Raw genomic sequence first — 13,262 nt, 5'->3', positions numbered from 1 at the left:
AGTGTGCGATGCGATGTGACTTCTAAGTGACGATGTATCCTCGAAAGTCATCGTATCTCCTCAGAGAAGAACAATTCTAAGAGAAAACTTTACCGTACTTGCATCTAACATTATAATTTGTTTTGTATTGTCCAAATATATATATAGATATTTTTTTTTTCCGTTTTCTCCGTGGCAGGAAACAAGTAATTTTTTATAAGCATAAGCTCGATTTTCTAAAGATCCCCTGCATCTTTTGAAACCAACTAACCTACGACTGCACCGAACTTGATTTTTGGATATGAAAGTTTGGTGACTTGGGTCGTTCGAGATTGAGTTTGGTTAAACTCGCCAATGTACAATCCAATCATGAAGCTGTCCCTTCGTTTTTATAAGTATTCGCTGCACGTGATTCCAAGCTATCAACCATGGAATGGATCTAGCTCTTCCGATTTTAAGAACAGAGTCGGCCTAGTAGTAGCCGGTCGGATATCTGATTTTCCTTGTCCCCGACTTGGGCGGCGATAGGGACCGCAGCTGGGCGGACATGACCGGGTAACCGGCCGCCAGAGCTCAAATGGAGGCTCGGGGGTCGGCATTTGGGAATCCTACAGGGATTGGGGACCGGTTTGGAAATTCTACGGTTAGAAAACCCGACGTGTGGATTAGTAAAATGCCCTTATTTCATTTGTGGTCCTTAGATCATGTAATAGATAGAGACGAATGTTCTAAACATATATGTATTTTCAATTGTATTTTTCGGTTTACCAAGCACTCAGTAGTATCGCTTTGATCTTATATCGGACATTTTTCCAAACAAAAAGAATGTGATACAAGACTTGCTATGTATCTTTTAGCCATTTTGATCTTATCCCATGCCAAATTATGAGGGACCATTGCAGAAACGAGACTTTATGTTTTGATTGTTGATCGGACTTAAAGTTTTATTTTTATCGATTGAGGATATGAGGTTTTAAAAAAAATCATAATCATGCCTCGAGCTCGGTTTGTGAAATTCAGGCAACGGAGATAACATGTAACAAATGATCAAATATTCCACGTGGGAGCCATGTGGGATTTTCAACGCTTGAATCCACCGATGACGAACTCGAGGACTTCTGTAATCGATGTTCGACACTTTCGTAAGTTCAACGAGAAAGAAACGAATTCTTTGCGTATGCTTCGAGGAAGAAAATACAAAATTTTCATATTCGCATTTCATGCACGAAAGAGCGTCTTTTATTCGATTCGAGATGTTTCATTCTTATCATATTAACCTACATCCTTGTCAACCAAACACAACATATGAACGCCCGATTCATCTAAAGTAAATTGACATGCATTTTGATGGACATTCCGATAGAAATGAGTTCGAGCTCGAAATGTAAAGATGAGATTACTTTTTTCGTCCGTTTCCGGAATTATTCTAGATATACTTTCCTATTCTAGGGGGATTCGGACGTGGAATTGGCAGTATTATTGAGATTAGAGCCAACCAAATGAGACCTAACTAATCACTAGAGCAACATCAATCAACTAAACCAGTGGTTGAGCCGCGATGAGGGAAATTCAGCAATCGCAGCCGGCATTTTGACTTTGCGGTCGACTCGATGTAATAATTAATTTCGATGAAATTAATAATGAGGGGTTTAGTTTGGTGTAACGAGGTTTAGTCGAGCGCCAGACGCAATTCGCTTTGATTGGAAGGCTCGCTAAACGACAAGAAAAAGCAACAACCAAAAAGCAAAAAGAAAAAAAAAAGAAAAAGAAAAAAGATATTGATATTAAATAATGAATAAATAGATAAAAAGTTGGTTTTTTTTTTTTTTTGTTTGGTCGAAATAAAAAGTTGGTTGAAAAGGGAAATAAAAAGGCTCTTTGTCTCTTTGTCATTCAAACATCGACAACCCCGAGTCACCAATCGCCCCCATCCTACGTTTCAATCGACCGCTGTGGGAGCGGCTGACGTTGGACATTTGCACGCCGAAAGATCATTTGATTTAACAGTTAAAAGAAATAGTTTAGTGCTTTGCATATAAATATAGGGATGAGTATGGGTCGGGTCCAGGCCTAGATCCCGAAACCGACCCTATTATAATCGGTTCCCGGTTTTTAGAATCGAGAACCGATCCTGTTTGTTTTGGAATCTGTTTTGGAACCGATCCCGTTTTTCGGTCCGATTCCAGGGTCTACCCGAAAACCTATTTTTCTTTTTTCTTTTTTATCAAAATAATATAAGTATCGATAAAATGAGCAATAAAAATTACAATCCACCAAAAGCAACAATCCAAAATATAATAATAGATAATACGACGAGATGGGAAGAAACAGAAAACTAAGAGGAGGTGAGGGTCGTGAGGCGACCAAAGGGCAAGCGATGCTGGACTGGACACTAGGGTTTTTTTTTTTTTTTTTAAAGTAACTAAAAAGCGATTTTGAAATCGGTTTGGGTGGGTCTTCACCTAGAACCGGAAACCGGACCGGTTTCAACCGGTTCCCAAAAATTGGAACCGAGAAGACCGATTTGAGCAGAAACCGATTCCCGACCTTGTTTTTCCGGTGGGCCAATCCGGGTTCCGGGTAAACTCGATCCGGTTGCACACCCCTAATTATTTATTCATTTTTATAAGACAATGAGATGCACACGCTGTCAGGCAAATTACTAGGGTCATCAAACCGAACCGTGAATCGAGCTGAAAATTTCATGTATTTCGGTTCAATTCGATTTTCGGTTCGGACAATTGAAAAATAACCATTCTTTTTCTCCAGATCGGTTATTTCGGTTTGATTTTTTTTGAAAAACCAAGGTGAACCGAACCATAGACACTTCAACATATTAGTTTTGCTAGTAAAAAAAAAAAAAAACTAGAAGGGAGAAATCAAATTGTGTAACCAAAATAGAATTTGTTCCAGCTTGCTTCCAATAATATCCTTTGAAGTCTCCACGATCACCGATAAGCTGCTCCTAACATTCTTGGTAAAATTATCAATTGAGTCCTGAAAGTACTATATGGACGCCAATTCAATCATAGATTTTTTATTTTTTATTTTTATCAATGACGTCTTGTAGTTCGAGCGAAATTTCAATGTGATTCTTCCAGCTAGTTGCAACATAAAATCACTAAAGTGGCAATCCATACAAGTCGTTGTTTTGAGTACAGTTGTCCCCGTCAAGACGCCACGTAGGATTGCCAGCAATATAAATAGGTCTGGTCCCGTTGATTTGGTTGGGTGGTTCTCACCTAGAACCGGGAACTGAACCGGTACTCGCCGGTTCCGGCAAATTGGAATTGGGAACCGGACCGGTATCGGGTGAGAAACGTCCAAAATCAACCGGTTGAGTACGGTTCGGTCCGATTTGGGTGGATTTCGATTTTTTTGCTCACCCCAACTTGTCACATTTGATATTGGCAGACGATTCTCTCTCTTTTTCTTCTAGATGCTGAGCAAGAAACTTCCAAGAACTTAAGAAAGTTACTTGATGTTTGCTGTAAAGCTTCTGGACAAGGGATTTAGTATGCAGGAATCAAGTGTTTTCTTTAGCCCCCAACACCTCAGATCAAGACAAACAGGAGGTCCCTCATGCTTTTGGAATCAGACAAGCGAACAACCCTGGGAAATACCTAGGTCTACCTACACTACACTCTGGGAGAGATGAAGAGCTCAAGCTCTTAACACAGTCGAAAGACAAAAGAAATAAGTACATTGGAAATCGTAAAACTTATCACGAAAGTACAATCAAGTCATAAAACTTTCAAAAAGTGCAATTGAATATTTAAACTTGTCTGGAAGTGCAATCGAGTCTTAAAAAAAATCAAGTCCTAAAATTTGTCGAATTTGTGAAATCAAGTTATTCCGTTGATTGCACTCTTTGAAAATTTTTGGACTCGATTGCATTTTCGTGATAGGTTTTAGGACTCGATTGCACCGTTTGAAAGCTGTAGGATTTATTGTACTTTTAAAAGTTTTAAGATTTAATCTCCCGTTCTCGACAAGTTTTAGGACTTACTAAGATGGGCTTCCTAGGGGTTTGGGTCTTAGAGTTCCCCACGCAAGTCCCTGGGCTTTCTGAAACAATAGATTGCAGCAAATTGGTCATTGTTTAAGCCATGTGGGCTTTGGGATTCTACGGGAAACATAAATCTCGCCAGAATTTTTGGCGGCATGGCTAAAATAGATAGATAATTAAAAAACTAAAGCAGAAATTTTGGTAAATGTTAGCAAGGGGTTTTAGTTCGTGACTGTTAGCATAAACAGACAGTCCAACAGCCACTCTATTACCACAAATTCTTTATTTTGCCATTACAAGTACCGAGAAACCAACGGAACCATCGAGGATAACAGCGAGCAGGACGGGTGGTTCGGTACCATTGACCAAATGCTAAACTTGAACCCAGTTAGTCCCGAAAACCCATCTCAAACTCGGTTTGGATTCTAAGTCAAGTCTCGAACCTATGAAACTTACGAGTACTTGGAAGAACAGGTCTTAGAAGGAAAGCCTTGTGGTGTTAAGAGTGGTTCCGCTATCCCCTTCGTGGGAGCACATACTCAATGGAAGGATTATTGGGCTATGTGCCCAAGACATCCTAGGGAGAAAATGCCAAAGTGTAAAGAAAGGAGGAGCAGGCTGCAGGACTATTCGACTTATTTGCTAATGAAAATAAGCAACACTTGTTCCATTTTATTATCAATACATGCTAAAAAGGGCTTTTTTTTTCTTTTCAATTCACAATTCGGAAGATCGTATTGCCTTTAAATGAAAACGCACTTCTTAATCTTGACTCCAAAAACGACACAACTACATATATTTTTAAGAGTTAATAAAAACCTGAAATTAATACACATGTGATAAATTTACCTAAAATTATTTTTTTTTACTGCGAAAAGCCCCAAACTGGTACACTTATGACATATTTACTCCAAAATATTTTTTTTTTACCTTAAAAACCCTCAAATTGATACTTTTATGCCAAATTTATCCCAAATTATTTTTTTTTAACCACAAAAAATCTCAAAATGGTATACATGTGATAAATTTACCCTTCGTTAATTTCTATTAAATTGGATTAATGCCAAAAAAATCTAAAAATAATACACTTATGACAAATAGAGAGTAAAAATCCCAAATTGATATGCCTGTCAACCGCAATGTGTTATCCAACTTAATAATTTGATGGTAAAGCTTAACAAAAACTAACGGATGGTAAATTGTCACAAGTGTACCACTTTTGGGAAAACTTATCATATGTGTATCGATTTGGGGTTTTTCGTGGGCAAAAAAAATAGTTTGAGGTAAACTTGTCATAAATGTATTAGTTTTGAATTTTTTTTGGTATAAATTATATTTTTAAATTGTGAGAAAATGACATAAATGCTCCATGAACATTGGCCCAATTGCAATGTGGTTCTTAGACTTTCAAATTATTCAATGCGGTCTCTAACTTTAATCCAATGTGAAATGTGGTTCCCGAACCTTTAATTTGTTCAATATAGTTCATGAACTTTTGGTACATGTTTAATTTAATTTTTGAACTATGTAAAAATTATCAATATTGTCGTCAATCTTAAGTTAACGTAATGGCTACATTGAACATTTTCAATATAGTCCAGGGACTACATTGAATATATACAAAAAATTTAGAAACACATTGAATATTGGGTTAAAGTTCAAATATCACGTTGTTTATCGAATCGAAATTTAGGATCACTTGTATCATTACAATTGAAAAGAACAAGGTTGCAACCCTTAGGGTGGGCATGATAACACTTATGAGAGTAGATTTTTGCTCTAGAATTGCTTCAAGAGCAGAAATCCATTTGGGAATATAACTTCTGAAGTAAAAATCTGTTTGGTAAAATTTTTTACTTCTTGAAGAAATTTGCACTTATGAAGTGAATTTCCACTTATGAAATTGTTTTTCCTCCAATTTGAAAAGTTAAAAAAAAATAGCTTATCCAATTCAAGAAATACTTCTCACCTCACCATCTTTTTGTTACACCATCACTCTTTTTCCATCATACCCACCTCCTCCAACCTTCGCCGCTGCAGATCGTCGCCGACCGCCGCCCATCGCCGACCTCCACCTGCCGCCGCCCACAACCACCGCTAACCGCCGCCCATCGCCGACCTCCACCTCCCGCCGCCCACAACCATCGCCAACCGCCGACCATCGCCCGCCCAGCCCACCACAAACTTTCGCCGATCGCCCTCGGTAGCCAACCATCGCGGACCTCTGCCGATCGCCACCCATCACCTCCCATGACCGCCGACCTCCACCGGCCGCCGCTAACTGCCGACCACCGCCCACCGCCAACCTTCACCGGCCATGATCGTCGCCAACCACCAATCTTTGCCAGCCACGACCGTCCCCTGCAGCCAACCATCGACCACCGCACCGGCCGCCGTCGTCTCCGGCCATCGGAGTAAAAAATAAAAAAGAAATTTATATTTTTAAAAATTAAATGATATTTTAATAATAAAATTTATTTTAAAAGAAATTTAAAATTTTCAAAAAATAAAGTTAAAATTTTTCTTCTGCCGATAATAATTTTTCATAAAATATTTTGTGTTAATAATATTTTAAAAATATAAATTTTCAATCGTTACCAAACGAATTTCTCTTATCAGAAATAACTTCTAGAATAAAAGTAAAAAACTTGACTACTAACTAAAAGTTAATTTTTAAAACAGAAGTGTTACCATACGTATCTCTTAACTTCTCATCCTTATGTCTCCGGGGCCCCAGCAACGGGGTGAGATTTTGGAGTGGGTGGGTCGGTTGGTGGGCAGGAGCAATCGACACTGCCGGAAAGAAAAAATACTTTTTCGATCGAGCCCGTCTCTGCCCCCTTCACCAACCACAACTCACCAACTCCGAGTCAATCCGAACCAAACATCACTTCGCTACTGAGGTTTGGCCGGAAGTTTCATACGATCCCACCACGACATGAGCCGCTCGTTCGCCTAATTTCTTGGCAAGAACGAAACTGTTCCCCTGTTATATACAACTGCCGAGTTGGTCGTTGAGAGATCTCGTGGTGAGTCAATACTCCACCAGCGCTACCAACCACGACGACCCCATTCTAATCACCTCCATCACAGAAGCCGGGAAGCACGATTTTGCCAGAAGAGAACTGAGTTTCTTCAAGGAGGGAGGGGGAGAGAAAATGGCCCACGCCGTCAGGACTCCGAATTGCCCACTGAACATGCAGGTTCTTGCTAAGAGCTCGAGACCCAGATTCGCCGTTTCAGTTACCTTGGGCTCTCAGTTCTTGGGTGTTTCGGAGTTGAAGCATTGCGCGAGTCCGGGGATTGCAGTTAAAGTTCCTTCCTTTAAGGTCGCGGCTTCGGTTGCCACAACTGAGAAGCCGTCCAAGGTACCGGAGATTGTGTTGCAACCAATTAAAGAGATCTCCGGCACGGTGAAGTTGCCGGGCTCGAAGTCTCTTTCTAACAGGATTCTGCTTCTTGCGGCTCTCTCTGAGGTAAAGGAAAGCCTTTTTGATTCTTGGGTTGTTTAGGGGGTTCTTGGTTGTTCTACCGTAACTAGATGTGAATTGTGTCGTTGTATTTACTGTGAAATGGTGGATCTTCTTGCTTAAAGTGATCGATTTTTTTTTAGGTGGAGTCTGATTTGCTGCAATAAGGGTGCTATTTTTGCACTGATCGAATCCGGAAATGACGAGACATTTTAGTCGGTGTGTGAATTGTGGTTGGAATAAATTAGCCCTTTATGTGCTTGAACCTTGCGATTTCACAGAATTCTGTGGAAAGAAAATAGCTTTTGCACGTAACTGCTGTGCTATGACTATACGGTCATCTTGCATTTGGTACATGTACAAATCTCTATTCATATTCTGCTCTGACCATGACTCATTGTGGTAAACTTAAAAAGAATTTGTTGACATGAGCTACTGGGAAGGGAAAATCTGTGCTATACGTTTGACTTTTGATGGTGGCATAGCTCTTGCTATTGAAGTACTCTATGAACCATATGCCTCTGTATGTTTTCCCTACAGAAATGCTACTATGTGCACCTTAATGGCTGTTTCATTTTTTGTTTCGGGTACTGTTCTGATAAAACTTGGCCATCACTTTTTGTTCTTTTGTTTTCTCTCTCCTTTATTTGGCATTCAGGGAACAACTGTCGTAGACAACTTGTTGAATAGTGATGATGTCCATTACATGATTGGAGCATTGAGATCTCTTGGTCTGAACGTGGAGGAAGACAAGTCTAACAAACGGGCCATCGTGGAAGGTTGCGCTGGTCAGTTTCCTGTTGGAAAAGAATCGAGAGATGAAGTCCAACTTTTCCTTGGAAATGCAGGGACAGCTATGCGTCCATTGACAGCTGCAGTGACTGCTGCAGGTGGAAACTCCTGGTATGCCATGCAATTCCATTTAGCCAAAGCTATTTAAGACACCACAATTGCAGTGCAGGATGTTGCTTTTGATGTTTCGATAATCAATTATTTGCACTCGTTCCTTTTGCCTCTCTATCATTCATCTAGAAATAGGACATGATCACGTCATTAGACTAATAAAAATGTCTCTACTAAAATGTGTAGTACTGGCTGCCTGTCTTCTTCTTCTTGATGTTGTTATGGCAGAAATTGTGTGAAAAAGCATTTTTGATTGGTATCTAAGAACATGACTGCATCACTTCATATGTGTTGTTGTTTCATCTTTCCAGGTTACGTGCATTGTTTTCTAAAGTATTCTCTTTTCATCTGCTTCCATTTCTGTGCTAGATTGATCTTCATGTATCTCTTGCTTTAAACTACTTCAGCTACATTCTTGATGGAGTGCCGAGAATGAGAGAGCGACCTATTGGAGATTTGGTCACCGGTCTGAAGCAGCTTGGGGCAGATGTCGATTGTTTCCTCGGCACAAACTGTCCTCCTGTTCGCATTAATGCAAAGGGTGGCCTTCCAGGAGGGAAGGTGGGTGTGCTTTAGCAATCATTAAGCATTTTTCAATTTCATAATTTGTTTACTGTCATGTTTTAATTATCAAGATTTATGTTATTTGATATAGCTTTGCAATGGCTAAATGCAAGTAGTCCTACTCTGCAAGGCATGAGAACCAGTGGATAAGCCTTGCCTTTTAATTAGAATTTTACCATTTGGTTAATCTCTATGATCTAGGTACCTTTTGTGTGCATTGTTTGCCCAACCAGTCTATTGCACAGGCCTATCCCTCTAAACAAGGGTAAAAGAGCTGGTGAGAAAATGGGATGGACCAATGGACGTCTATCATCCTGGGAGCCGATATGCTCTTGACACTGTTCTTGAATTAGTTCATTGCTTCTAGTGATGCTGTCTGAGATTAGATCTCGAAGTAGAATCTCGCAGAAAAGTTGATAGAACTCCGTAAATGCCTCTGCTATGATGATAATGTTACTGTTGCATGAATCAAATTCTGTTTCTGAAGATCGCATTTATCACCATGAGATTTATTGTCCACCAATAAGATGTATTGCTTATGGGTATTTGCAGGTGAAGTTGTCTGGATCCATAAGTAGTCAATACTTGACTGCTTTGCTAATGGCTGCTCCTTTATCTCTAGGGGATGTGGAGATTGAGATCATTGACAAGCTAATTTCCATTCCTTATGTTGAGATGACTCTAAAGTTAATGGAACGGTTTGGGGTTTTTGCTGAGCACAGTGGTAGCTGGGATAGGTTCTTGATCCGAGGAGGTCAAAAATACAGGTAGTCCTTGTGCTATATGCCATGTGGTTGGTTGACTTGACAGTTTTGATATCTTCAGTTTAAGCAATCCATACATTGACAGGACTCCTGGAAAAGCTTATGTGGAAGGTGATGCTTCAAGTGCTAGTTACTTTCTAGCAGGTGCAGCCGTCACTGGGGGAACTGTTACTGTTGAAGGTTGCGGTACAAGTAGCTTACAGGTATCTAGATCCAATCTCAGATTCTGTCCTAAAGATTCAAGTTTTAACTATTTTTATCACGTAAACTATGATAGTCTCTATTTCATGGGAAGAAATTTGCTGGTTACATAATTCGTGGGCTTCTCTTATATCGAAAATGTGCCTGAAAAACGTTGGATTGTCAATTTTTTCTGATATAGGGCGACGTAAAATTTGCTGAAGTCCTTGAGAAAATGGGGGCTACAGTCACCTGGACAGAAAATAGTGTTACTGTGACTGGACCTCCACGGAATTCTTTTGGAAGAAGGCATTTGCGCGCTATTGATGTCAACATGAATAAAATGCCAGATGTTGCCATGACTCTTGCTGTGGTTGCTCTTTTTGCTGATGGGCCCACTGCAATTCGAGATGGTATGGTTCAATTATGTCAGTGATTTACTGTAACGTGTGCATCTGATTTTAATCTATTGTTGGATTCAACATGTAGTCACAGAGAGAGAGAGAGAGAGAAGAGATGGTCGGGCCACTGGCTGTGGCATGTGGTGGCCTCGATGGGTGTAGTGTTCAGGTGTGTGTTAGGATTTGCGGGTTTTGATCTTTTTAGCTTATGGATTTTTGTCCTGAGAAGCTAAACATTGTAACTAGTTACTGGTCTGCTATCACAAGCTAGTTGACAGTCAATGTTACAGGTGGTTGATACCTAGATGCCTCTTTTTTAAGAACATTGCCTTATTTCCTGGGATCTGATAGGCCTTTAGTTTGGGAACATGGCGTTTTCATTCTCGAGGCCCCTTATACAGCACTGCACCTTATATGGTTATTCTGCTGTCAAAGGGGACATTCCAGTTCGAGTGTACCTAAGTTTTTGTTGTCCCCCTTCTTGTGCTTTGTAGAGGGACCTCTTAGTGAGCCATGAATTCTTGCGACCCTATTATCATTATTATTATTTTTGTCTAATTTGCGACCCTACTAGGACAACATGAATTGCTTATTAGAAAAGAAGAGCGGCTTCTTTCAGCGGTTGGTGCAGAAAACAGTCTAGTTGTGCCTGGCACTAGTGCATTTATGCTTCTAGGAAAGCATTATCCTTTCCAAAGCATGAGGAATTATTTCATATCTGTTTACCTCTGAAGCCATTTCTCTGGAAAAAATTGCTCAAGGCAAATCTCATTTGAATCTTTGTTTTCAGTGGCAAGTTGGAGAGTGAAGGAAACGGAACGAATGATTGCTATATGCACAGAGCTCAGAAAGGTGAGCTTGTGGTTACTGCAATTTCTAAACCTTGTCCATGTTTTTAGATCTTCTTTGAGGTGAAAATTGGGTTCTTCCAGCTGGGCGCAACGGTTGAAGAAGGGCCAGACTACTGCGTGATTACTCCTCCAGAGAGACTGAACGTGACAGCTATCGACACTTACGATGATCACCGAATGGCCATGGCCTTTTCGCTCGCTGCTTGTGCAGATGTTCCAGTTACAATCAAGGATCCAGGTTGCACGAGAAAAACTTTCCCCGACTACTTCGAAGTTCTCCAGAGTGTCACGAGCCGTTAAAAAAAATGTGACCATGAGTCGTCAAGCATGTTGGTAATGCCAACCACTACCCCTAAGCAATGTCATGCCTTTGTAGTCTGATCGTATGTTTTCCTATACATGGTTGTTGGAGCTATGCCTTTCTTTTTCTTCTTTCTTGGACTGTATTCTTGGACCTCACCTATAAAGTTTCAAGAGGGGCCTCTTATCTTAATATAATCCGGGAACTGTACTAGCGAAGTTTTGTTGTAGACCTGGTTGGTAACAACCGCTTGATCGTGACGAAAGGACTGATAACGTTTGGCTGTTTAGTTGCCTGTAAGTCCGGTAAGTAACAAGCCATGCTAAGACTTTGCAGTCTGGCTTTTCATGGTACAATCATTTACATTAAGGCTTCAGGCCTAGTGTCTGTTCCAAGTATTTACTCTCACCGAGCGATAGAACTCCGAGCTGTTTGAAAGGGCCGCAGTTGATGTTGTCGTTACAAGATCTGTGGAGCTATGACTCTTGTGAGAGTTCTGGACAAATTTCTATGGGGACCGAATGTGGTAAGATGATCTGTGCACCCTTTCTTGTGGAGGCAGTAATGTCCTTGGTTTAGCTAATGCGCATAGTGTAGGATTTGTTGTAGAACTAGAAGGTATGCCGAGTATGCCGGATTATTTCTCCTCCTCAAGCCAGTCAAAGACTAGGAGTTTTCTGGCGAAACTATTTTGAACAGTTGCACAATTGCCCATATTAGTGCTGGCCGCTCTACGTAGGATAGCCAGTGTCTATGTTGGCAATTTTTGGACAAAATTAGTTTGGTGGATTGCATTGGCAAATTATCAAAAGATTTATGGTTAAATTGATAAAATTAAAATGTTTATGATTGGATTAGCATAGTACAATATGCTAATTGTCCCTGTCATAAAAAATTGTGAATAAATAGCCAGAGTTTATCTTACCCAAAACGGCAGATCGTTTGTAGCCGTAGTTTTGGAAGAGTTGAAGACATGGATTATTGCGGAAGACCAAGGAATGGGCGGAGAAATTTGACTGACGAGTATTGCCATTTGACTCTATCAAATGCTCTGAAATCCCGTAGATACAATGCTATGAAATATAGATCTTGATAGGAGAAAAAGTACGAAAACGAGAAGACCACCAGTGTCAACGGCAGATAAATGGAAGGTAAATGTCAATAGAGGTCAAGAAAGTCAACAAAAGTCATCTTTGCTTATAATTGCTTATGCCCTGGATGTCAGGCAAGCAAGCAAACAATGCAACCTCATCAGTCAAATTTAGAAAAAGTTCATCCCGAAAACAAAAGAAAAAAATCATCAAATTTCAAATCGAGGAGCGGTCTCGATAAACCCAATCGCGGTCGATATTGTGTGCTGAAGTTTTTGACTTCATTGAGCCTGTGATGTCTCTGGCATTGTTGTTCTAATCAAGACCACTAAAGCTCTGGTCAAGTCCTTAGGCATTTTGCCTTGCCACATTTTCCCATCAAAAGGGAGAAGGCGTGGTATAGCAGTTCAAGATGTTGATTTGCTTCTCTGATGTTCTGACAAAGGTCCACAGATGTGTGTGCGGTGTCCTCTGTCTTGTCCTAGCAAGTTGAGCTCAGTGTTCCTGTGATCAAATCCATGTATTTTTATGGGCAAGTGGAGCTTGCAATGTTTCCCAACAACAAGCTGGAGACATTAGAGTAATACCCACTTGCCATTAACCTGCCATTTAATTACAAAAATCTCATGCAACTTTTTGCCAGGAAATTTGTCAACTGCCCTCTGGTTTATGCATAAAAAAAGAAAAAAAAAATTGAAGTCCTCAACTGACAAATTATGCCCAAAGTTTATCTGGCCTGTTTCATTTTC

At 40.2% G+C, this 13,262-nt stretch overlaps 1 protein-coding gene across 1 annotated transcript; it reads left to right on the top strand.

Annotated features, from left to right (window-relative positions):
- The first annotated feature begins 6,745 nt into the window (after nt 1-6,745).
- On the top strand, nt 6,746-11,647 carry LOC115744392 (3-phosphoshikimate 1-carboxyvinyltransferase 2). Its single transcript, XM_030679538.2, has 8 exons — nt 6,746-7,464; nt 8,117-8,361; nt 8,769-8,922; nt 9,478-9,692; nt 9,775-9,892; nt 10,072-10,282; nt 11,061-11,122; nt 11,203-11,647. The coding sequence occupies exons 1-8, from the start codon at nt 7,147-7,149 to the stop codon at nt 11,419-11,421; spliced, it is 1,542 nt and encodes a 513-aa protein (XP_030535398.1). The 5' UTR covers nt 6,746-7,146; the 3' UTR covers nt 11,422-11,647.
- Nucleotides 11,648-13,262: the final 1,615 nt, after the last annotated feature.

The sequence above is a fragment of the Rhodamnia argentea genome, chromosome 9, assembly GCF_020921035.1.
Source record: "Rhodamnia argentea isolate NSW1041297 chromosome 9, ASM2092103v1, whole genome shotgun sequence".
In the NCBI taxonomy this organism is placed as follows: domain Eukaryota; kingdom Viridiplantae; phylum Streptophyta; class Magnoliopsida; order Myrtales; family Myrtaceae; genus Rhodamnia; species Rhodamnia argentea.
This window is presented reverse-complemented; position numbering and strand designations above follow the sequence as displayed.

Excerpts from the sequence above, each read along its gene's own strand:
- LOC115744392 (XM_030679538.2), top strand. The coding sequence starts at position 7,147 with ATGGCCCACGCCGTCAGGACTCCGAATTGCCCACTGAACATGCAGGTT. Across the intron at positions 8,923-9,477 it reads GTGGCCTTCCAGGAGGGAAG|GTGAAGTTGTCTGGATCCAT; the intron begins GTGGGTGTGCTT and ends GGGTATTTGCAG. Across the intron at positions 9,893-10,071 it reads GCGGTACAAGTAGCTTACAG|GGCGACGTAAAATTTGCTGA; the intron begins GTATCTAGATCC and ends TTTCTGATATAG.